The sequence below is a fragment of the Alosa pseudoharengus genome, unplaced genomic scaffold (assembly GCF_046254945.1).
Source record: "Alosa pseudoharengus isolate Yale_2024_CS ecotype anadromous, Long Island Sound unplaced genomic scaffold, YU_APseudo_1.1 YU_APseudo_1.1_scf_18, whole genome shotgun sequence".
Taxonomy (NCBI): Eukaryota; Metazoa; Chordata; class Actinopteri; order Clupeiformes; family Clupeidae; genus Alosa; species Alosa pseudoharengus.
Window position 1 is genome coordinate 26,956,345 of NW_027468650.1, and position 25,000 is coordinate 26,981,344.

At 45.7% G+C, this 25,000-nt stretch overlaps 1 protein-coding gene across 7 annotated transcripts in view; it reads left to right on the forward strand.

Annotated features, from left to right (window-relative positions):
* prkag2a (protein kinase, AMP-activated, gamma 2 non-catalytic subunit a) overlaps positions 1–25,000 on the forward strand; it is a 74,080-nt gene that overhangs the window by 39,450 nt on the left and 9,630 nt on the right. For 6 of the 7 annotated variants that reach the window (XR_012988080.1, XM_076290791.1, XM_076290792.1 and 3 more), the window contains 5 exons: positions 6,554–6,861; positions 10,828–10,879; positions 14,697–14,803; positions 18,125–18,206; positions 22,268–22,326. Coding sequence is in view for 6 of the 7 variants with exons in the window: in XM_076290791.1 (XP_076146906.1) it covers positions 6,554–6,861; positions 10,828–10,879; positions 14,697–14,803; positions 18,125–18,206; positions 22,268–22,326 (608 nt within the window). In the remaining variant the exon portion in view is untranslated. Of the gene's footprint in view, positions 1–6,553; positions 6,862–9,392; positions 10,236–10,827; positions 10,880–14,696; positions 14,804–18,124; positions 18,207–22,267; positions 22,327–25,000 lie in introns of those variants that run through there. The other variant, XM_076290797.1, reaches the window with a different exon arrangement.

A 25,000-nucleotide genomic window follows, 5' to 3' on the forward strand; every position in this document is an offset into this window, starting at 1 on the left:
TGCCTTCTGAGAGCGATGCTGAGAGTGTTTACTGCAGTCAACAGCCAAGTTATTTTACGCATCATAAAACTGATGCAAGTTCCTTCATGACGGGCAATATTTTTGCCGGCTCACCACTACCACAGAGAAACGTTCCAGGCTGTCGTCTGTCTTCTCCTTCAATGATTCACTTGCGTGTCATAGTCATAGTAGGCCTACATACAAGCCACAGAAAGTATCCGCTTACAACTAGTTTAGGCAACAGTGTGTGTGTGTTTGTGTGTGTGTGTGTGTGTGTGTGTGTGTGTGATGGTAAGTGAGCGCAGTTTAATAGTAGGTCTATATAAAACAGCAACTGTTGATGCACTAAAACGGTTGATGTGTTGATAATGCTACTTCATTGCATCTATTCTAGGTAAATCGCCTCTGTGCACTTAAAACAGTGAGATGGAGTAGGCTAGTCTAAGTTAGTGAGGTAGGCCTATTTTTGTCTGTGTTTTGGGAGGCTGTTTGCCAGCAGCCCAGTCAGTGACTCATGCTTAGTTGCTATCATATATTAATGTGCTGTAGCCTGTCCCCCTGCTGTGCACTCACAAACAACCCGCTGCTTTCTGCTCCCTCGTTCTCTTTCTCTCTGCTCCCTCTCTCTCATTACCTACGGTCAAGACCCTCACCCTCTCTTTCCCACTCTCTCTCCCTTTCCCTCTCTCTCCCTCTATCTATCCATCCGCCCCCCGCCCCCCCTCACTTTCTCTCTCTGTTGTCATGGTCCCTGCTTGCCTCCCATCAGAGTTCTGCCCCTAGTTCTGTTTAACGGATTGGCATTTCACAGTGTGTGTTTCGATGGTTTCCCATCAGCACGGCCACCGAGCCTGAGCCTGACCCGACCCATCTCATCCCTTCTCAGCCGAAGCCCAGATTTAGACCTTCGCTCGCTCAGTCTGACCGCCTGCCAACTGGGTCTCAGTTCAGTGGGGCTTTAGAAGCGTGACACTCATGATCACTTCCACACACCGGAACAAATACACATTATTGTTGCGCGGACAAGGTCCTCAGGATGAGCCAAGAATACCAAACATCAGGCACCTCTCTATTTTGTCAGCTGTCATTAGCTGTGCAGAGCAACTGTGTTGAGTGTTGTTGTTTAAACTCAGTCCATCTGCTCCAAGAGTCTCAGCAGGCGCATCAAGGCCTGAATAAATAATCTGATTACTGTATGTGTACTGTGTCAGAGAACACAGTCTGAGGTGGCATTGCTTGCAGGGCTTGCATTGCCTTTCTCTACAGTGTAAAATGGAGCTTGTTCAATATGTGATATCAGTGTCGTAGTTTAATAATCTTCTCGTCATCCATGTCTAGAGAGGTAATATTACAATCTTGTCCTCTTAATCATATTTTCCATTTCAGGGATGTTTTCTCCAGGTTGACACATTTTGACAAATTGAGTACGAGCTGTACGTTTTAGGTGAGAAGTTTTTTTTTTTGGATTATGTTGATGTTTTGCACAGAAGATTTCACTGTGCTACAACCATCTTGAAAATGAGGTTTTGAACTTTGAGCTTTTGAGCTTTCTCTTGGTCATGACCGTAATGCTTTTGAACACAAATGCAGCCCAGGTCAACAGTGTGGTTAATAGATAATCAACGTTCTCTTTCATCTTTTGTGATAAGGATCAAAAGTTCTGAGCATTGGGTTAACTGACTTGACACCAGGGGCAGAGGTCATGACCCCTACATACAAGGGTCTCTGACCTCATGCTGTGGGGGCTGGAAGTCAAAGACCAACAAGAAAATGTGCTACATGGGTGTCCTACTTAAAGCATACCGTATTGTATGCAATAGAATAGGCCTATGAATCTTATGTACATTGAAGAATCACAAACTAATTTGATTTTTAGGTCATTCATGCCAAATTGGTTTAAAATAGTTTGATATTTGGTGTGTGTATAATCTTATTTAAATTGATGAATCACATATGAATTTAGATTTTTAGGTCATTCATGTCAAATTAGTTTGCAATGGTTTGATATTTACATTGTGTGTGTGTGTGTGTGTCTGTGTGTGTGTGTGTTTGTGTCTACGTGTGTGTGAGATCTCTTGTGATGACTAGAGGTCAGGCTGAAAGTTAGTTACGTAGGCTGTGTTCTCTTTATCTGCGTCAGCTCACCCACGGGAACACTTTATGGCCTTTGCGGACATCGCCGTCTCACTGTCTCTCATTCTGGGCTTTCCCCCCGGTGGGCAATAATCCTCGACTCAAACGGCAATCCACATTATCACATTATCCTTGCCGGCCTCGGCCTCTCCTTTAATTTTAAAAAATCCAATTTGCTCCCCCCTCTCACCGAGCGTTACGCAAGCGATGTTTGCCAGTGTGTCCCTGGATGAAAATGAAATGAACATGAGAATGATGAATGGTTAAGAAGAAGATAAAACGAACCCTTTTGCCCCGTGTTCATTTTTCTCTTTCTCTCGCCCTGCCTTGTATAGAAAAAGTGAGTGAGTGAGTGGTAAATGGTGAAAGCCTTGTGCACCATTGGACTTTGAAAGGCTTATTCAATGTCATCGGCTTTTATCGCATTCACAGCCAGCGACTTACTCTTTCATGCGGTTGCATTTTCAGAAGGTAGGACTACGCCTCCAAATCGGGACTCATTCTTTTAGCTTCACAATGAAATGTAAAAAGGTCCCGGAAAAAAACAAAAAAACACTGTGGATCACCTTGAAATTTGCACAACAAAGCTTATGTCAGACAGAATATCAGGTCCTCTGAGAACAGTTTGGACTCAGCAAATCAATGTCATAAATGTTTGTCTCTGCCACTCTGACGGTGAACTCAAAAAAACATATTTATTTGTGTGCAAGATCTCTCTCTTCCTTGAGAGTATAATGCATTATGCATGAAATACCAGCAATCAGTACTCAGTCTTAAAATTCTTATTTTATTATTGATGTAGGAATCAATGCATATCAGTGTGATGCAGTTGTCTCTCCGGGAGTGTCTGGTGGCCTTGCTTGTGAAAGTGCTAAACAAGGATAGGCTATCATGATGTCTGTGGTTTTAAATAAACTGTCTGCAGCTCTTGAATATCAACCATAAGCTTTGTCAGGTCTTCTCCTGATTGTGCTCATGCCTGGATATGGGCTGGGGAGTCTTTGTGTGTTGTTGGTGTGCTATCGTGCTTGTGCAAACATGTGCTCCTTATTTCCTGTATCAGCAGTAGCCACATGATGGCTGTGGTCCTGATGGCAATTATCTCTTTGAATTTATGAGACGGAGAGAAGTAAAACACCTCCTGGGACCAAGATAAAGACAAAGACGGCAGGAGTGGAGGATGGAAAGAAGAGAGAGAGAGAGAGAGAGAGGGGGGCGGGTGTGAAAGAGGTAGAAGCAAAGAAAAAGGAGAGAGAGAGAGGATGGAGAGGGAGAGGGATTGAGAGTGAGTGAGACTGTTTCTCTGATGACATCATCTAAGAGAGCCACTCTTTTCATCGCTCTCCATCTCTTACCCCCTCGCTGCTTTCTCCTGCTGGTGAGTGTTGGTCTGGTGCCCGGCGGACTCAAAGGAGGCCCGGCCTTCCCAGAGTAGCCCTTTAGTGGGGACCGGGGAGAAGTCTGTCGCCTGCTTTTGTAGGTCATGTCTTCTGTGTTAATAGTGCCCTGATGGATCATCACTCTGTTAACCACACAGTGCAGTTGGAAAGCAGTTTCTGTATCTGCAATGGGAACGTCAGTATACTGGGGATACACACATTTATTCCCACAGACGTTGACATAGACACTCACCAATAGCCTACACACATTTGGTATTCAATAGATGGCCAAATAGCATCCTCTTTCGGATTGATGTTGCTGTGGTCATGTCTAGATATATTTTATCAGGCAGTATGTAGATGTCAGAGCCGTATATCTATATGTAGTGTATATATCTATATACGGCTCTGGTAGATGTCTTGTTGCTGCTCCCCTAGTGGTGATGATGCTCCACTGCACTCTCAGCTGGACTAGGGTGGCACTCGCGCTCACCATTAGTACACAGATGTGTACACGCATCACTCTGGACCTCATTGTCATGCTGACCACATCTTAGCACCATGCAAGGCCTGGCAATATTTCACACTCTCTCTCTCTCTCTCATTCTCTTTCTCTGTATCTGGTAATCAAAGAGGAAATCCTATTACGCCGTCCCCACCCCTCCCACAACAAACCCCACCCCACCTCCACCCCCTGCTCCATGCTGACGTGCCAGATAGAACCCAATCCGACCGCAGGAGAGGGAGGCCTGGCAAGATCCGGTCTCATCAGAGCAGCAGAAAGGGAAGACGCAAACACAATCCGGCTAAAGCACTGAGGATGAGCCTGATTTTTATCGCCGCGTAATCAAATGCGCTGTTAGCCACACGCCAAATCATGTGGAAGGTTTCTGGCACTTCAGCGTGTTTGCTAAAAATGATACCAATGATATGATCCCAGTGAAAGACAGAAAGGCAGATTTGCTCTAGTGTGTGTGTGTGTGTGTGTGCATGGGAGAGAGATGGAGAAAGAATGGTGTTATTGTTACCAGAGGTGAGCTCCTAACTTCATTAGCTAGTAATAATCGGCATCAGCTTTCTTGTAGTTAGCTACTTTCAGCCCTCCCTTTGATGTCCAATGTATGCTCCTTGATTAAATCTGCCCCATGTCCCACCCCACCCCCATCTACCCTCAGCGTTCATAATTACTCCAGTGTTGGGCCAGGCACTGGTAGATTTGTGCTCTGTCAGCACGCAGCCAGGGGGATCTGGGGAAGATCAGAGTAGGGCGGGAGGGTCGTCACAGGCAACAGGCCGTGAAATGAGAGCTGCGGTGTCACCGATACAGTCTCCCACTGGCTCTGTCACCGAGCTGTTAAACAGCCGCGAGTGTCCTACTGTAGTGTGCTGCTACTAAGAGAAATAGATTGATAAATGGATAAGATAGGTATGTAAGAATGATGTGTGTGTGTGTGTGTGTGTGTGTGTGTACGCGTGTACAGAGATACTGTATGTAGGACTCAGAATTAATTAATTATGAGGGATAAGGGATGAATTTTGGATCTTCTCAGGGAACTGGAAATTTCTCGGTTATAATACTCTGCGCATTATTTGAATTTGAAATGGCACTATATATATATACAGCTCTGGAAGAAATTAAGAGACCACTGCACATTTTTCTGATGTCATCCTTAAGTTGCTGAGTGACATTCAAATGAGTTGATGTCATAATCAAAATTAAGAGGCCGCTGCAAATTTGAATATGACCGTCAACTCATTTGAATGTCACTCAGCAACCGTAGAATGACATCAGAAAAATGTAGGCTACAGTGGTCTCTTCATTTTTTCCAGAGCTACAGTATGCATAGTGGCAGATTTATATTCCATTCCAATGATATGATTGATTCCCATATACATTTGTGTGGTGGTGACAGATCTCCTCCACCTGTCTGTGTTTGACTCCGATGATTCAGTGTGTGACTGCAGGCTCCTGCAGCTGCCACTGTGCACATAACTCAGCTGCGGTGCATGATGACAGCGTTGTCAGTCTCATATAAGCCTTTTGATTATGTCATGACAGGTTCATACTACACTTTATGCACTGTGTTTTAAGGGAAGGTGGGATAGTGTTTAAAGGTTAAAAGGTGATAAAAGAAATACAATTGAATTAGGTACATTCATAGATTTGTAGAAATTCTTCTGAATCGTGAGAATATGGTAGAAGTTGATTTACTGTGTTTATGTATTTAAACCCTGCTGACAGCCACACACACTCACACACACACACACACACACACACACACCATACATGTGACACACACAGCGATGAAAACCTCCAACAAATCCCCCTCCCCCTGGAGAGGGCTTCCTGCTGAGAGGCACCCGCTCCAATAGAATCTACTCTGAAGACATGTCACTTTCCTGCTCCTCCCCTTAAATGCTCCCGTCATGTTGCCTCTGCAGTGGGTCCCTTTTAGTCACCTGGAAATGGAATTGTAATGTAAACGTTCTGCCTTCCTCGTGCTGCTGGAGGTAGATTATTCCTGCAGTGTGCACCAGATGGATTTGTATGCAGTAATCTTCATGAATGTGGAAGCAATGTCTTCAGTTATTGATGAAAAATATTTTTTTTTTTATATGAAAAAGGAAAAAAATATATATATGAATAGTTTTAAATGCTACAACCTTACTAGAGGGGTTAGAATGCATTTGTGTTTAGAATATAACAACGTGCCAGGATTCCTGTGGAAGCCTTGAGCTGAAGCCTTGACTGTCATGGCCATCTCTCTTGTATGTGCAAGACTAAGAGATGTTTAGAATACAATTCATCTGTTGTTGCTCAGGCTTACAGCTGGTTGTATATTCAATACAGGTATGATTGCCAGCATCTCAGCATTTTTTTCTGTGTAAGCAGCAGCTGTCTATGAAATGCAGTTGCCATGTTTTCCAAGTTAGCAACCGACTCAGCAGTAGATTGGGTCTAGTCAGCTCCCATCTGGTGTGCTTGACTTTGATGTGATTGTAACCAGGCCTCCTCTGATCACTCACTGTGTCTCTTCCAGCCTCGGGAATGTCCTCCCCACCGGCCACCCCTCGCGCTCAAATGTCCAAGCCTCTGTCGTTACCCGTGGAGGCGTACCGCAGGACGGCAGGACGGCAGGACGAGCACCTGGACAGGGCCCAGCGGCATCATCATCATCATCAGCAGCAGCAGCAGGAGCGGGAGCGGGAGCGGCCGCGCTCTCTCTCCTCGCCCCTGGACACGGGCCAGCCACGGTTCAGCCTGCCCCCCTCCTCCTCCTTCTCCTCTTGCTCCTTCGCCAAGCCACCCATGACCCCCTCGTCTGCCCCGATCTCTACCTCACGACTGGTAAGTGTGCCCCTATGCCACACAGCTGGCATTTTAATGGCGAGTCTATGTGTGCTGTGGAGAAATCATCTGCAAAATAAATCACGCCAAATGTCTGTACACATCGAGAGTCCAGCTGCAACATTCCAAGCAACAAGCTGTAATCTAATCAGGTGGGGATCACGGCGAATCCCTTCACGCTGTCTGCAGAGAGAAGGTGGCCTGCCTGCTGCAGATATTTCAATAACCCCCTCCCATCTGGAACCAAAGAGGGAGAATAATGTGTTCAGTCAGGCAGCTCGGTGCCTCATTGTGGAACTAATGCCTCGCCCCCTCGGACACTCAACGGGCTCTTCAGGAGCCAGCCGAGTCCACATGGCCCCCGAACCCCCCTGGCATTTCTAGACCAGCACGCAATGGATAGGGGATAAAATAGCATCTGAAGTGTGGGCCTGGAACGTCGCTCGGAGCCTGATGAAGGTGCTTTAAGAGGGTGAAGACACTCCTCTGAAGAGTAAGGCGTCAGTCATCTCTGAGCAGCGGGCCTGAGTACCTTTGGAGCTGTCCACGCTTGTTTTCCACATCACAGCCCCGGAGAGAGAGAGAGAGAGAGAGAGAAAGAGGGAGAGAGAGAAAGAGAGAGGGAGAGAGAGAGAGATATATAACAAGGGTCTCCCTGCTGCAGGCTGCAGGAGGTGTGTGGGTGGAATGCCGAGTGGCTGTCAAACCTGCCTGACCCCTGATGTGCTGGTCTTCTGATGTAGTTAGCAAAGCCGGTTCTCCTTCTTACACACACACTCAATCTGTGTCAGGGGAGTTTGCAGACTGACAATTTGAAAGAGATTTATGTCAGCTTTAGAGCAGAAGCATACTACAGTTCCCAGGTAGGTATTAACCTGCTCAACAGTGACTTCAAAAGAATACAAGTTGTCCCCAGGTCTCTACCCAGTTGAGCAATTATTGCAGTGGTGCTCCCATGCATGCCTAATTACCTGATGAAAGGACATGGACTTAGACTTGCTCATTGATACTTTCCCATAATTGAATTCATTTTCGTAAAAGCCTTCAAGCATCACTAGACAGTGAAAATTCCAGCTAATGCTCTAAAATAAAAGGCTAAAATGGGAAACTCAGTTTAGTCTCCTATTAATCATATAAGTCATATAGATGCGTCTCTGTTTTGTTTTGGTGCATAGCTGACAGTTAGACGTGCGCTCTGATCTCTTGAGACATAGCCAGCTGGTTGCTAGTGTCACCTTGGTTTCTTGAAGTCTGGACCAGGCTAGCAGCAAGTCACCATCTGTGTGCAGGGATCAAAGTGGGACTGGACAGGTATTGGGATGGTCTGATGGTGCTGACCTTTCTGCATAGGAGACTCTTCCTGCTGGGCAGTGTCCTGTAAGGTGGAGGGGGATCTCTAGAGACTGTAAGCATTTTAATGAGTGTGATTGAGAGAGTGGAGAAACAGGGGGGAGTGAGAGAAGAAGTGGAGAGGTGGAGACCTTGAAACTTCTTTTCATGGTTTCAACGTTTAGTTTTCTGAAATCTGCTACTGCTGTAAGGGATTCGGTTGGGAGTGGGTTCAAGTGAGTTTTTTTAAACACCTCGTAGGAATATAGTGATACATGTTTATCATTTAAATGTTTCAAATTATACAGCCTACAGTACATAGGGTAAGTAATTGGTCTTAAAGGCGTTCTAAGCGATGTTGGGTAACGTCACTTCGGTTGACGTTCAAAAAAAAAAAGAGAGCGAGCGAGCTACTCCCTCCCCCTCTCTCCTGTGCAATTGAAACTCTGGGCTTGAACAGTTTGTTATGTTTTTATGGTCCAGGCTGGACCAGGGGGGTATTCCAAGGCTATGTGGTTAAGTGATAAGGCTGGGTAAGTGGTAAACCTCCTAGAAGAGCGTATGGCTTCATTTGCCTAACAAAACAATGCCATAGGGCTTTTGTTGTAGGAGGTTTTCCACTTAGTCTGAGTTAACTTACCCAGGTTTATCACTTAACCACGTACTCGGAATACCCCCCAGGTTTATTTTGTTGCCGTTTATGGAGCCTGGGCTGTCCACAGAGACCGAGTGTTTTTTTTTTGTTGAATTCAGGGCATGGGCAGCTAGTGGACGGTGAGGTGATGTTTGCTGTATGTGACAAAAAATGTTTTAGTTTAGAATCCACGTAACATCGCTTAGAGCTCCTTTAAATACCCTTTTTTGTGTTTTTTTTTTACTTTTCCCCCAAATAGCCAACTGTCTTGTGTGGTAAACTATCAGAAATGTTCTTTTTCCTTTCAGGAAACTTCATATCCGTGTGTATGTTTCTTGAAAGCTGTTAAACTTCCCACATAAAAATAAATCATGTTTCAGACTGCAGCAGATTTGCAGTTAATCCCACATCAAAAAAAAGAAGACAGCTACATTTGTCAGTTCGTTTTCTCTACACAAGTCCTTCCATGAGAGATTTTGGAGTTGATGGAGATGTCTCATAGAAACATCAAAGGCAGGCTGCACCCTAAAACTGTTGCCAGCACGCTCTGTAGACTCTGTTTACTCCCTGCCTGTGTGTATTAGGGCTGGTTTGTTTTTGCCCCCAGCTCCCATGCATGGCCGCCACACCCACCCTGACTCATCCGTTTGGAATTTGGGTAATTACTCTGGTCAGTCCCTCGGCTCAAGCTCTCATATGAAAAGTCAGCTGTATGTAGGGAACCAATTAGCTTACAGTTTCTTCAAATGTTAACCCTGGATTTGCTCGTCTCCCCTTTCAAACGGTCACAATTCTACTTTGTGCCTGCCAGCCTGTTGCTATAGTTTATAAATGATCAGACACTGCATTGCAACCTCTCTCAGTAGGCTAATATTAACGCAACGCGCTAGATATCGTTACAGAATATTGGAACCACTGATCTATATAGGACTCTGAATATGTCTGTGATTGGAACTCTGTAGCCAGTGCGTGAAGTGGACAGTATTATCACACGAATTGGCCTAATAGATAGCCTACACAGTATTCCTCGACGTATCTTCCTAGAAAAAGAGACCAATAGAGTCCTTCCAAGCGCAATTACTGGAATCCCATCACCTAGCTGCTAGGCAACACATATGCAGGGGTTTTCCTAATATGGTAAAGAGAGGATTTCCTCGAAGGTGGGTGGGTCAATGCGCGCGGTCTTGGATTTTCGGCGCTTCTGATGGAACGATCATGAAAAAAATAGCAACAGTTTGACGATGTGCAACCTGTACATTGCATAGCCTACATTTTTAGTTTCATTTTGCACATCGCTATTGCATGTAGTGGATACGATTGTGTCAAACAGCATAATAGCCTGTCACAACAGCACAGACTAAGACGAAGCGTGGACCATCCCCTGCAGGTGAAGATCGTCGAAATTGCGCAGGTAGGCTACGCGTGTGACATATAGACTACGTCGTTCTTTGCGACTGCAGAAAAAGGAATACTCCATTTTCCTACGAGTAGGGGGTTCACTACCACAATATAGCAGTGTTCCTTTTGTTGTCGGTTTGCATTTGGGGAGTTCTGTGGCAGGCTGAGGCTACTGAACGAATATCGTTATCACATGTTCATCAGACCGGAATACTGTTTTGTGAACGGGTGATCAGCTGTGCTTGGGTATAGGCTACAGTCAAAACGACAGTTCGACTCCCATCCAGCCAGCGATTGCCTTGCGTAGCCTACGCTTGCCAAATCACTCGCTCTCATGTGGAGCAAGTTTCTCAGCAGACGCAGAGGTTAATGTTTCCGCATTGGAGCAGGTATTTTGTTGCTCGCTTAGGGAGAGTGTCGGAACTAGTCTTTCTCATTCTGCCGTTCAACTTTCGCTAGTCGATCACCGAGACCAACTTTAAGTCGCTTCTAGCAAACGTGCCCGCCTGCCCGACAGTATTGTCCGTGGCAGGAGTGAGTGAGGGCAGAGGCGGAAAGATCTAACCAGACCTTGACTGTGTCCCCTGTCTGTCGTTCGCTCACAGGTCCCCGGTCTTGCTGAAGGCATGCTGGAGAAACTTGACCTCGAGGATGACGGTAAGTAGCCTAAACTGACAGCGATTATTTTTTCCCTAAATTGTCATGTCATCTGCACTCATTCTTACAAGCCAGAGCAGGAGCATCGTTCCAGTGTTTTACGCTTATGATCTGCCTCCTAAGAACTCCAGGTTGCTCAAAAGTAAAGCCTGCAAGTTTGCTTAATTATTAGCAATCTTGCCAGCTTGCCGTTGCTGACTTTAATGAAAATAAAGAAAGCCATTTACTTCTTACAGCGATGGGTTAAGCTTGATTCGACACAAATTGTCAGTGGAAGGAAAGAGGTTAATTTCCTAATTTACTTCAATGCAGTTGTTTAGAGGAGTGTCTTGTACTGTACTTTAGATGGACGTTGTTTTGACCAGCTAACGTACACCGAGGTTGCTTAATCAGAGGTTACGTAGCCTAACTGAGGGATTCCTTTCTGAGTGAACCTGTTGGCAAGGGGCAAGTGCATGATGCTGCGCTTTGGCATCGTCAAGAGGACCCAAAGCGTATTGCACTTTCAATTTCAGGCATTAATTATATTATATCAATTCGTTTACTTAAACAGCTTTCCATCACTGCCAGCGGTGTGGGTCACTGGTGTCCTAAAGTAGCCTAGTCTAGCAATACTTTTATCAGTGGTGCTGATGGAGATGTTATTTCATCAAGAAGTAGGCTTTTAAGTGTTGCTCTGAAATGTGCACTAGGCTACACTACGCCATACAGTGACATTTAGCTTAAGATAGTAGAAAGCTTCCCCTGTCTCCCCCTTTTTGGAAGTAGGCTAGTCTCTTTGCATTTGTTCAGATTAAGCCTACCATATGACATAATTTGGGAATATAATGGTCAGAGAAAGAGGGGAAGTCTATTTAACTTTCAGAGGCTGAGAATTACACTTTTAACTCAAGCATGTCTAGTTCTGCAACTTGAACCAATGAAGAGACACGTACACAGAACCACATATCACAGACTTCACCCTCGGGATTCTGACGCGCTTGGAGTAGCTTCGCTGTCAGTGTTTCCTGTGGGATGGAGGGTGTGTCGCAAAGCTGGCTGGCAGACTTTTCTGGTGCCTAAATGCCCTTTTTAGGCATGACAGAAAGTGTGTGTGTTCATTTATTAATCCCTCTATTACATTAGCTTTTGGGGCAGGCAGCAATGATGAGCAGTTTGTGCTTTCAAGGTATTGGACGGTGTCACCACAGTTTAGGGCAGTCCCCTACGTTGCCTGTGACAGAGAGTATTGCAGCACACACACACAGCTGCACTTCACTGATTGTTTCAGGGCAGCCTGGCTTCATACTAATGGAAACATCAGTGACTTCAATAGGAAGGGAATCCCCGCGACCCCATAAATAAACCACTGCTCCATCTCTCTTGCTGGAGCATATTTCTATCTCATAATATAGCCTACCCACTCTAATGCCCAGTGTTGGCACTGGACTAATTTTAGACAGGAAGTAATAGTAGTGAACTCTTCACATCTAGCTTAGCCTGTGCAGAATGATAAGACGCGACCTGGTTTAAACTATTGCTAAAGCCCTGGCTTGCTTCAGCACTGATATTCAGACATACTATTATTGCAACGCGTGGAATATAAGATTAAGCGCTTGGCCAACTGTGCCATGGCATTCCGTGGCAGCAAAACGTGAAAAATCTGGGCTCTCCTAGCAACAAAAGGCCCATTCTGTTGTGACTCAGTGCGCTGAATAGCCAGCATGGAGCCGTTCCAGGATGCAGTGCCCTGTGTTTGTGTTAAATCCAAAAATTCAGACACTAGCTAAGCTTTGCATTTGGCAGTTGTACTAGTCCTGCAGAGGGCCATGATTATGAGGGTCAGTAGGATGAAATCGGTTTTGTTAGCTAAGTGACATACAAACAGAGGATTTTGTCGATGCTTTTGGCTGACAGAGGTAGGTGAACTAAAAATGGTGTTTGACCGAACCCTGATCTGACAATACAAAGTTAATGTAAAACAGTTTTTTTTTTCTGTTGCAGATGGCAAGATCAGAGTAAATTTGGGTTAGTTAGTCTAGTCAGTAATTTGCCCTTTAGAGCTAAGCTGCTTGGCTACAGGTTTAGGTTGCACAAGATGAACCTAGTGTGATTATCAGAACCATTCAGCTCAGCAGCATCTCGGTGCAGAGAAAAAGTCAAATATGGCTTTTGGTTTTCTTCCAGTAGCCCCATAGCAAGGACCCAGTAGCCCTCTAGCAGTCGTCAAGCCCAGTAACCCTTTTTGTCCAGGTACAGTGTAAACACTTCTGAAGAAATGGCCAGAGCTAAAGGCATTTTTAAAGCTGTGGGCTTGTGTTGGGAGAGGTGATTTGACCCATAGAGGACACCTTCCTGAGGTGAAGCATGAATACAGTAGGGTTTGGCTTAGGATGTTTTATTACACAGCCTACAATCAGCTGTTCGTTATTTGATATTTTGGCATGTGTGATATGAGGCTCTGTCAGATCCTCACTGATTAGAAAAGTGTTGACATTTTGTAGATTTTTTTTTTAGTCTGAATGGTGAGAGGCCCAGACTACACAGGCTTAAGTAAGCGCTATTCGGCTGTTGGTTGCTGTCAGTCAGAACGACAATGGTGTGATGCTCTGTGATGTAGACAGGTGGTGATGTAAGGTTAAGAATCCCCCACAGGGTGTCTCTGCCTCTGTGTCCTCTGAGTTGGTCCTCTGCCCAAGTACACACACACACACACACACACACACACACACACACCCAGAGCTGCCTTCCAGACATGCTAACAAACGGCTCCTCTGTCGTCTGGTCGTCTAACCAAGACGCCACTTGGTGTATCCCGATGGCGACCGTGTGAATCGCCATGGCAACCGGTACGGGAGGTGGATGAGAGCAGTGCTGAGTGAAAGAAAAGAAGAGAGCGGGAGAGAAAGCGAGGGAGGGAGGGAGGGAGGGAGGGAGGGATGGATGGATGGAGTGAGTGAGGGAGAAAGAGAGGAGGAGTCTCCAGCAGGCAGTTCATCGAGTTCATCACGGCAGACACGGCTCTGTGCCCCCCCCCCCTTCTTCTCTCCTCTAAGCGCCAGCTCGATGACGGACAGCGGGAGCGTGGCCATTCTAGAGCGGTCCTCCCCCTTCTGTTCCCCTTACGTCGCCTCCCCTGGGTCCAGCGGGAAAGCCATCAAAGGAGAGGCCGGCCCAAGGAGAGTGTGAGGGTCAGCGAGGGACACTGCAGTTCTCTCTCCCATCTCTCTGGGCATTCCTCTCGGCCTCTGCCACCGTGTGCAGAGGGAATACCCCTCACGCTTGGCGTGATGACCGTCTCCCTGGCAGAAGACGTGTGATTGCACTCAGCCATATGTATCCTGTTACAATATTGTGACGTTGGCCATTGGAACTGATTCCTGGGGATGTCGGATTGATGTCTCAGTGCAGTCGATTGGAGGCAGGCTTTTGTGCTGTCTGGGTGTTATAGTTGAAAGATCCTTTGGACTCTTATTTTATTATGCAGTGAGGCAAAATCGCAAAGACAAAAGCTTCAAACAGTCTGCATGCCTGCCTTAGTCTGAGCCGGTCTAAGCTCTTGGAGCAGACCAGAATAGCAGCATTCAGCAGCGCGCCACTGAATAGCTCCCCATTGCATTGTCTGACGGAGGCTGACCCTTGAGTCATCCTGCCCACACATTAGACAGGACCCCCAAAGAAGAGCCACTCTCTGATAATGATGCTCGCTCGATTGGCGTGATGCTGTACATTATATCTGCATTTGTATCTTTGTAACAGTAATATGTATGTATTTTGAGTGATTAACACATTTTTATCTTGTGTGTGTGTGTGTGTGTGTGTGTGTGTCTCCTGGCAGTTGAAGAATCTGAGAGTGATATTTACACACGCTTTATGAAATCCCACAAGTGCTACGACATTGTTCCCACGAGTTCCAAACTGGTTGTTTTTGACACTACGTTACAAGTAAGTACCTGGAATTGATCAGTCGTCTAAATGCATATGTGAGTTTGTGTGTCTGTGTGTTTAAGAGGAAGCGATGGAAACATGGAGATCAGCTGTTTTGAAGTGTTTTTGTGCTTATTATAATCAATTGCTTTTTTTTCATGTGTATACCTGTTTATGCTCACACCTTTACACCTACCATGCTTAATTTCAACCCTTTAATTGTTAACCCTTTAATTGTAGTTAAGTGTATGCCTATTTTTTTATCTTTGCCTTAGTCCTTGCCCTTCTGTGACTCTGTTAACTTTAGAAAGTCATGCAACTACTTCATCATCTTGGTTCTTATCATCAAAGGCCTATCTGTGAAAAATGAGCGTGCATGTCATTAAAAATCTGTGTCTCCTAATCAGTTACTTGTGATGTAAAGGATGTTCTCGGTAATCCTGAGGTTTTGCTTGGAGGAGAAGATGAGCTCCTACTGCTAATTCCTCACAAAATGCTAAATGCTAAAATACTATCGCGCTAAAGCGTCATTAGGCAAGTTGTCCCTCCCCACTGGCAAAAATCAAAGCCAAGATGGGTGACTTCATCCAAACACCATTGATATGCCTGAAGCCACTAGTTTTACTGTGCAGTTGCTGCTCTGTCAGTATCGATAGTCTTGCCTGATGCTTCAAGAAAGGTTTCCAAGGCTCTGTTGCATCAGACGATGAAGAGCGTGCAAGTGAATGAGAGAGATTGGATTCTTGTTTTTCTTCCTATGAAGTCGGTAAATATTTGATGAGTCTGAGATGAGGTGCATTCTTCGGCCTTGCCCATCCTCGCTTTTCCTGTTTGATTAGCACTGGAGGGCAGATTATATATCAGTGTCTGCATTTACCAGAAGGCCTGGTCTGGGATCTCTCCTGTCTCCTCATTGTGATGCTGTATTCATAATTAGTGCAGACATGAAAACTGATCCCAGGTCAGTTTCAAGGCAGCCCATAATCCTCGGCAAGCAAGCGAGAGAGAATGGATCTTCGCCCCACCGCAATTAGTTTGCATCTGTGTGTGTGTGGTTGTGTGTGTGTGTGTGTGTGTGGGTGGGTGTTGTTGGGGGCACACATGGGGGAGGGGCTCATTATCCTCCTCCATGGGATGATTAAACTTTCATATATTCCGAGCGAGGTCTCAACACCGCCCCTCCGGTCGTAAAAGACAAAAAGATGGAGTCATGAATTTTTGAAGCCGCTGCTGTGAGACGCATTGCCGTCAACTAGCTGCATGACTAGCTGCATGAGTAAAAAAAAAAAAAAGAAGCCATGTTTCAAGAGCATGTTGAATATCGCTGAAATGGCACATACATACACTCCAACCCATTATTGACAGGACATTGATTAGGACATTATTGACATTATTGATCCGTCTGTTACGTTAGCACTCTGCCTTCTGAAGCTTGTTGATAATGTCTCCTTGGTGAGACTATCTCAGCGGTAGCCCTGTGCTTTGTGGTGGGAAGAGGCAGCCTGTGTGGGGGGAGTGGTATTTGGTACTTGTGTGTGAGTGTGTGTGTGTGTGTGTGTGTGTGTGTGTGTGCTGCGAGAGAGTTCACGCTGAAGTTAGACCGCTCCACGCACGCTGTGTACGTGCTCATGTGGCTCAGTGTGGATGTGTCAGCAGGGGAAGGAGGAGTGTGAGCGTGCGTGTAGATCTGTGGAGATTAAGCTAGACATGCAGTGTTGGTGCGTGTACTGTATGTGCATGTGTGTTAGATGGAGTTTGCTGTATGAAGTGTGTGTGAGTGTGTGTAGATCTGTGTGGAGATTAAGCTAGACATGCAGTGTTGGTGTGTGTACTGTACTGTATGTGCATGTGTGTTAGATGGAGTGTGTGTGTGTGTGTGTGTGTGTGTGTGTGTGTGTGTGTGTGTGTGTGTGTGTGTGTGTGTGTGTGTGTGTGTGTGTGTGTGTGTGTGTGTGTGTGTGTGTGTGTGTGTGTGTGTGTGTGTGTGTGTGTGAAGATTAAGCTAGACATGCAGTGTTTGTGTGTGTACTGTACTATGTGCATGTGTGTTAGATGGAGTTTGCTGTATGAAGTGTGTGTGTCTGTCTGTGAGTGTGTGTAGATCTGTGTAAAGATTAAGCTAGACATGCAGTGTTTGTGCGTGTACTGTATGTGCATGTGTGTTAGATGGAGTTTGCTGTATGAAGTGTGTGTGTGTCTGTGAGTGTGTGTAGATCTGTGTGGAGATTAAGCTAGACATGCAGTGTTGGTGCGTGTACTGTACTGTATGTGCATGTGTGTTAGATGGAGTTTGCTGTGTGTGTGTGTGTCTGTGAGTGTGTGTAGATCTGTGTGGAGGTTAAGCTAGACATGCAGTGTTGGTGCGTGTACTGTATGTGCATGTGTGTTAGATGGAGTGTGCTGTATGAAGTGTGTCCTGTTGGATTGGTTGTTGTGCTTGTGGACTGTGCACTGGGCGGATGAGGGGAAGAGGTCAGGCTTACGTGCTTGAAAGTCCTCAAGGCCGATGTTTGGCTTCAACAGACCGTGGTAGCAGGGGATGTTTGCTGCAGCCTATTTGTCTTTGAGTTGTTTGGATTAGTTACATATTTATCTGTGTGTGTAGATACAGCCGTGAGTGATGAATGGTGAATGGATGAATGGAGGGCTGTCTGGTGGTTAGGGGCAGTTGGCTCCATCTTTGCCCAAAAGGAGCTGCTCTGCAGGGGGCACAGCTGTTGACAGGCACCCCTCCTTGGCCCTGGACATGGAGGAGAGGACGGCCACTGTCTTCCAGCTCTTGCAGCTCCTAATAACATGCCCTATGAAATGCAAATAGCAGGTCACCAAATGAGTGTTTTCTGCAAAATGCAAAACTGAATGGGACATGCATGTAATACATAATACATGCTGTTTTTTGCAGACCCAAATTGTCCCTTATTAATTGTGTCCCTTATTTGTCCAAATTGTGTCCCTTATACTTTGCCTGTGTGTGTGTGTGTGTGTGTGTGTGTGTGTGTGTGTGTGTGTGTGTGTCCACGTGTGTGTCCGCATGTGCCTAATACATTATGTATGCAGTCCTGACATTTATGAGAGCTAGCAGCATAATGTTTGCTTTAGTACACTACTAGTTTCATGGCTTTATAGCTTCTTGTTCACCTCTTAAAACAGTGTTCGGTTGAATTCATCTAAATTCACTTGTAACATTATTACCTTATACCTCGTACAGAAAGAAATATTATTGCCACATGTCCTAGAGAGAGAGATAAGCAAAAGCATCTCCTCTGGCACCTGGTTCTTTTAGTTCTCTCTGGCCATTGCTGTAGTTCTCTGACCATTGCATCTGGCACCCTCTTGCAGGTGAAGAAGGCGTTCTTTGCTCTGGTGGCCAATGGCGTCCGTGCGGCCCCTCTGTGGGAGACCAAGAAGCAAAGCTTTGTGGGTAAGTGGCGTCCATGACCTGTCTTAGTCATCCTGACACTCCATCATGGCAGCTGAGTCACCATGATTAAGCTGACCAATTTTGCGACATGTTTGGTAACAGTGCACCTCGACCCCAGTGTGTTTGGGAAGTAGGATGTGTGTGTGTGTGTGTGTGTGTGTGTGTGTGTGTGTGTGTGTGTGTGTGTGTGTGTGTGTGTGTGTGTGTGTGTGTGTGTGTGTGTACTTGAGAGTAAGTAAGCACCTCCCCCTCAGGAGGATTTAGATGGGGTGCTCTCCAAGCCTGGCCTCTTCTAACAGCAGCTTTGTGGAGAAGCCATTTGAGAGATTTTGCCATTACAACTGTTGCTGTCTTTTCTGCCATCATCCACTGGTGCGGGAAATGAAAACTCTTAAAGATGTCACATTGTTCTTCATTATGATACTCTGATTTCATGATTGGGGTGTTGAACACAAAGCGTTTGTGTATCAGAGTGAGACAGATAGAAAGAGGCGGTCCAGGCATTTGGCTCTTACCAGGAGCTGGTCCCACTGTGAGAATGAAGAGGAGAAACTGGCACACATAGATGAGCTCCGTTACAGTGATAAGGCAGATGGAAATAGACAACTTTCTCCCGGTTGTCTTGCCGTGTGTGCGTGTGTGTGCGCGCATGCACACCTGTGTGTGGGGGTGAGAGAAAAAGAGAGAATGGAGGTGTGAAACACACACATACATGCACACACACTAGCCCTCATTTATGAAATGAACATATGAGGGGTAGAGGGTAGTACAGGTGTGCGCTCATTTCCACTCATTCCCTCTTTTATCAACTTGAACGTGAGTGGTGGCTACACTGGAATCTCACGTCTAGTCTTAACTCATGTATGCAAGATTTTGGGGCGGCATAGCACGGTGCAGCAGTAAATCGGCGGAGGATTGGAAAGTTGAAGAGTTGAATTCATGGAATATTTTGGACCTAAGATTTTTCCTGCACATTTGTAGCCTACTTGCTGTAATGTAGCCTGTAATGTTTTATGACACATTTGATGGCTTAGGATAGCCATAGGCTTTGTGGAGAGAGTTACTTGCTCTTTGGAAAGTGCAACAGTCATAAATAATTTTTTATGGCTGGATGCATTCTCTCTGCAAAAATAAAGTCTGTTACAATTAAAACGCTAGTTTCACGGCTTTCTTGATGACAATTTTCTAGCTGTCAAAATGAACAAGGTTCAGCTATACTTGCAACGTCACAGTGGCGTTGAATATCGAGGTCAGAAACGTTTCTCTTTTGGATGTATAATGTCGTATAATGTCGTCATGATTTGCATAGTGCATCCTGGTGTGAAGAGCAGTGGCAGGCAGTAAACTGCTGAGTCACAGTTTGCAGTCCCGGCTCTATTTCTGCATAGTGGCACCTTGGGGGTTGCGGGGGTAGGTTTCTCCTACGTGACACAGATCGATGGCATGGGCATATGGATCGGTTGTCCCCACTTTGTCATTCCTCTCTCGGTGGCACAGGAGTCATTTGTGTTCTGGAGTCAGGAGGAGGAGGTGGTGGGTGAGGGTGGGGGTGAGGGTGGGGGTAGGGTGAGGGTGGGGGTGGGATGGAGGCCAGTAGCCGTAGCAGCAGCAGCTGAGTTTGGACGCCCGCCTAAGGGGGCAGCGAGTGGGAGAGAGCTGGGATGTGGACAACTCTCCTCCTGCTGCACTGCGCAACAGTCATGATTGTGTGTGTGTGTGTGTGTGTGTGTGTGTGTGTGTGTGTGTGTGCGCACGTGCACATGTAAGTGTGTGTGTGCTGGAAATGTTTGTGTTGATGCGTACTTGTTTGAGTCTGTGTCTATGTAAATTAAACATAGACAACATGAGTGATGGAAGGACTGTTAGAGATAATTAGTTTGTGTGTGTGTGTGCACATGGTGTTCGGTGCTCAGGCTGAGATTTTAATTAAAGAATGTCAGCAGCAGTCTCATCGCCTAATTCCAAGCAGCTCAGTCGTCGCAGTTGGCTTTATCAGTCACACCACCGCAGTACACACACACACACACACACATACATCTGTTTAGTCAATCAGTCTTTGAAGCTGAAGGACACACACACACAAACAAACACACACACGTTCATGAACACTCACTCTCTCACACATACACCCAGAGGGGCTCATTCGCTTTTGTCTCTTCTCTCTCTTCTCTTTCTCTCTGGCATCCCTTCTTTCTCCTGTCATCTGTTCTCAGTGCTCTGCACATAGTGCTGAGCATACTTAGATTACTCACCACTTTCCCTCTCTCTCTTTCTCTCTCTCTCTCTCTCTCTCTTGCACAGTCTCTCCTTATCTTGTCCAGTATCTAGGGATTGAGATATAAATACTTAGCTCCTCTGTCTAATCGAGAGAGAGAGAGAGAGAGAGAGAAAGATGGAGAGACACAGAGTGAGTCTTCATCTTTACTTCGCTTCATCTGAACGCAATCTGCCACACAAAAAAGCCTGTCAGGGCTGTCGGCTATTCAGGAACAACACACTGTTAAGTACCATGCAAATTCCTTGGATACTCAAACTGCTATAAGAAAGCCTTAGAGGTGTTTTCTCTCTCTCTCTCTCTCCCTTCCCTGATTGTGCTGTTGTCTCAAACGCAATGAGTTCTTCCAGCTGATTGAGAGCTCTATCTGAGAGCGTGTGTGTGCTGGCCAGACGCATTTTTTTTTTTGATGCCAGATCTTCTGTCACACATATGCTTGCAAACCCATTGACACGTACACCACACAGTCAAGAACATGGCTATGCCTACACACCCCTGAACATACTTCCCCATGTCTTCACTGAAGAGTTAACATCATGGTGAAACTCTCTCTGCTCTAGCATCTAAGAGAAAAGTGAGAGATATATAGAGAGAAAATAAGCACAGCTACTTTAACCCATTTACTCCTAAAATGCCTGCTAAAAACGCCTATAGAATCCTATGGCATTCTAGACTAAATAACCTTATTTCCTGAGGGTTTTCTGAAAACATACTAAAAATTGTCAACGTCTACCAAAATTTAATATCTAAGCCTTTGTAGCACCTAGAAACATGAAATAAAAAGCATGCTGCGCTACGCAGCATCCAGCGGGAGGGTCAATGTTGCGTCATGCAGCATCCAGCACGAATGGGTTAACCTGAAACAGCCTCAGCTTACTAAGAAGGGAGTGTTGGTATTAATGTCCTCCCTCTCTGTCTCACTTTTCTCTCTGTCTTTCTCTTCCTCTCTGTCTCTCTCTCTGTCTCTCTCTCTCTCTCTCTCTCTCTCTCTCTCTCGATCTACAATGGAGGCTCGTCCACAGGGCTATAGCTACAAACAGACATGTGGCACACCTGAATCCGGCAATTGGGAGGGGGTGTCCCTTTTGTGGGTTTGATGAGACAGTTGAGCACCTTTTTCTTTTCTGTGTAAGACTGGGGGAGCTTTTTGAGCTCCTGAGTGCCTGGGTAGCGAAGGTAGGAGTAGTGTTTTCTTTTAAATTTTTCGTTGAAGGGGTTGTATATAAGGCCAAAAGGAAAAGGGAAGTGTGTTTTGTCAATTTCTTGTTGGGTGCAGCAAAAATGGCAATTTGGTTGTCAAGGAAGTACAAGATGGCGGGGCGAGTTTCAACCAATCCTGTGGAGATTTTTAGGGGGGTGATGGGGGGGAGAATCAAGTCTGAATATGCTTTTTACAGGATGCCTGATGACATTGAGAGTTTTCTGGTGGTATGGGGGGTGGGGGGGTTGCTGTGTGAGGGTGGGGAGGATGGGCAGGTTGTTTTCAACATATGAATCTGCTTTGCGAGCCCTGTGATGTTTCTTTTTAACTTGTAACTTGTATGTGTTTTTAACATGTTTTTATTGTGTAGTGGTTAAACACCTGATATTGTTTCAATAAAGGAGTGTTAAGCCTCTCTCTCTCTCTCTCTCTCTCTCTCTCTCTCTCTCTCTCTCTCTCTCTCTCTCTCTCTCTCTAATCATAGATTTCTTCTGTGTGCAGTGTGTTGGTGGGTGGTCCTCACAGACAGTGACTCATGCTTTTTGCTAACACGGTTGTTTTCCTGTCTCTCTCCTCTCCACACAGGAATGCTAACCATCACAGACTTCATCAACATACTACACAGATACTACAAGTCGCCCATGGTATGTAACCTCCCATGGCCCTCGCCTAACACCGTGTGTGTGTGTGTGTGTGTGTGTGTGTGTGTGTGTGTCTGTGTGTGTGTGTGTTTGAGTACACCAGAGGGGTTGGACATTGCGCTGTGTTTGTGTGGGATTGGGTAAAATACAGTGTTACTAACCTTTGGCCAAGTTGGAAGTTTGCTGCATGAGTTATAAGATCACTTTCAGATAACACATTTGTTTCAGCAAATAGATAGATGTCATTCATGGTGATAGAGCAACAACAACAACATTTACATGCCAATCATTTTCAATAAAAACTCAAGTTGTGAGGCAGGCCATGTTCAGACTTTAAGACCAAATCTCAAATAATTGATCTGAATCTGATCATAACATGTCTGTACAGCCCAAAACAACATGGAATCTATTTTCAGCCGTTTGCAGGGACCAATTTGCTGAATTTTTCATTTAGGATTCACAAACTCCACCTTTACAGTGGTGGGACCAGTGAAAACTGGATAATTTAACCCTGCTGAATTCCAAATGAAGAGAGGTGTACACATAGCCGAGAAATCTAGACGCACCCTAGTGGCAGCAAATGTCATTTGCAGCCAGGGTAGTCTAGCAACTCTCCGTTGGCTTGCGAGCTGGAAAAACCAAACTCTAGTCAGGCCAATCACATCGTGTATAGAGTCGATGGGCGGGCTTAATATAATGATGGCAGAGTTGTGACGGTTCCGTGTGAATTCCCTGCTACTTGAAAACAAAGAAGATGGATGCTGGTGAACAGCGTTCTTTGAATCGGCTCTGACCGCGACTTGAGTTACTGTAAGCTTTTTTTAAGTTGGCAAAAGTTTGATTAACTAGTCAACTAGCTCTGCTGTTGGGAAAACGCATGGGACTCATGAGTTGTAGCGCTATCCTATTGCGTGCAGAGGGAATTTGAAACACAACCGTTTATCCCGCCCCTCGGATTGACCACTGCCAATGGTGAGTTCCCAGACCCTACATCTTGATGTGGGTCTGTCTGGTCAGGCTAGTGTACACATGCTTGTCTGAAAACAGCAGCAGTTTTGGGTAAAATAATTTTAGTTCAATAACAACAAGTTAGCAGTGCTGCCAGCTGTTGTATGCGTCATCTTCGCACACAGATCCTTGGTTGGATGATGGCTGTATTAAATGCAGCTCATTCTCCCCAGTCATCGGGTGCCCTCAAGCAGTGCTGGAATGAAAGGGGGAAATGATAGATGGCTACCATTACCATGTAATCAATATCAGGGTTGTCTTCTGCCGCCTAATGACTGAATTTAATTTGTTATGAAGCGCTTTGACATGCAAGAACCCACGCTGAGGCGGATTTGCCCGTCACTGTTGTTTGTTCCCGGGCATTGGGAGCCTAACGAACAGTTTCTGACAGATTGCTTCACACTCACATGATTTTCATTTACACTCTTCTGGGCCAATACACTCCGCGTCGAGATCCCTCCCCTCCCGTCGGCCTACAAACATGCAGGCAGAGAGAAGGAGGGATGGAACGCAGGAGGGAGAGGGAGAACGAGGGAGAAAGCGTGCGAGTGAGAGAGAGAGTGGTGGATGTTAGGAGAGATGGATTAAAACCGCGCAAATCCGCAGTCATATCACAGAGGCAGAGTCCGATCATGCATGCATAGATGAGCCAGTGAAACAGGGACTGCCATTAGGGGATAGGAAGTCACTTCCCAGAATGCACTGCTTCCTGTAGTGCGATCTGCGCATTCACAAGCCCTATGTATGAGTTCACACATGCATGTGTGTGTTTGTGTGTGTGTTATTGTATACATTTACTGTGTGCACATTATTCTTAGTTGAGTGCCAACACAAAATAGTATGTTTAGTATGTGGAATAGTTTTTGTCCTTTTGCCAAGCAGAGGATCTCCACTCCTCAAGATCTTACAGTACAGCTTTATTCCCCCAATTTTCACAACTTTCCTTCTTATACCCTTTGACTCCACCCTCCCCTCTCTATTTTCCTCTCTTCTCATCTGTTGTGTCTGTCAGTTCTCTCTCCAGAGTGGCAGCAATCTCCATCTCTGCACCAGCTGCTGCCCTACAGGAGCTAGCGACTACCTTCTCTCTCTCTCCCTCTCCTCTCTCTCCTTCTGCCTTCTACTATTTCTGGTGGGGTGTTTTTAGCCCAGTACTTGCGTCACTGTCTAACAAGGCAGGAGCCTGTTCACAGTCCCACAAGGAAACCTGAATGTGTGAAGCTCTGGTCTTCGTGTGTGTGTGTGTGTGTGTGTGTGTGTGTGTGTGTGTGTGTGTGTGTGTGTGTGTGTGTGTGTGTGTGTGTGTGTGTGTGTGTGTGTGTGTGTGTGTGTGTGTGTGTGTGTGTGTGTGTGTGTGTGTGTGTGTGTGTGCATGCATGTATGCCTTTCCTTTGGTTATATTTGCCATTACTGAAAAATACAGAAATAACTATGGGGCCTCTACCACAGATGTGACTAGACTGACGATATAATTGAACATATCTCAGTTTTGCACTCTCTAGCTCTCCGATTGATTGATTGCTTTGTCGAGATGATAATATTTCAGCACTGGGATAATGAGTATCAGATGGAACACTTAACAATCTCATGGGGTTGTTTTTGTCTGATAACCCTGGAAAAGGGATCCGTCAGGATGCCCCCCACACTAACTGCTGCTACTAGATAAGCT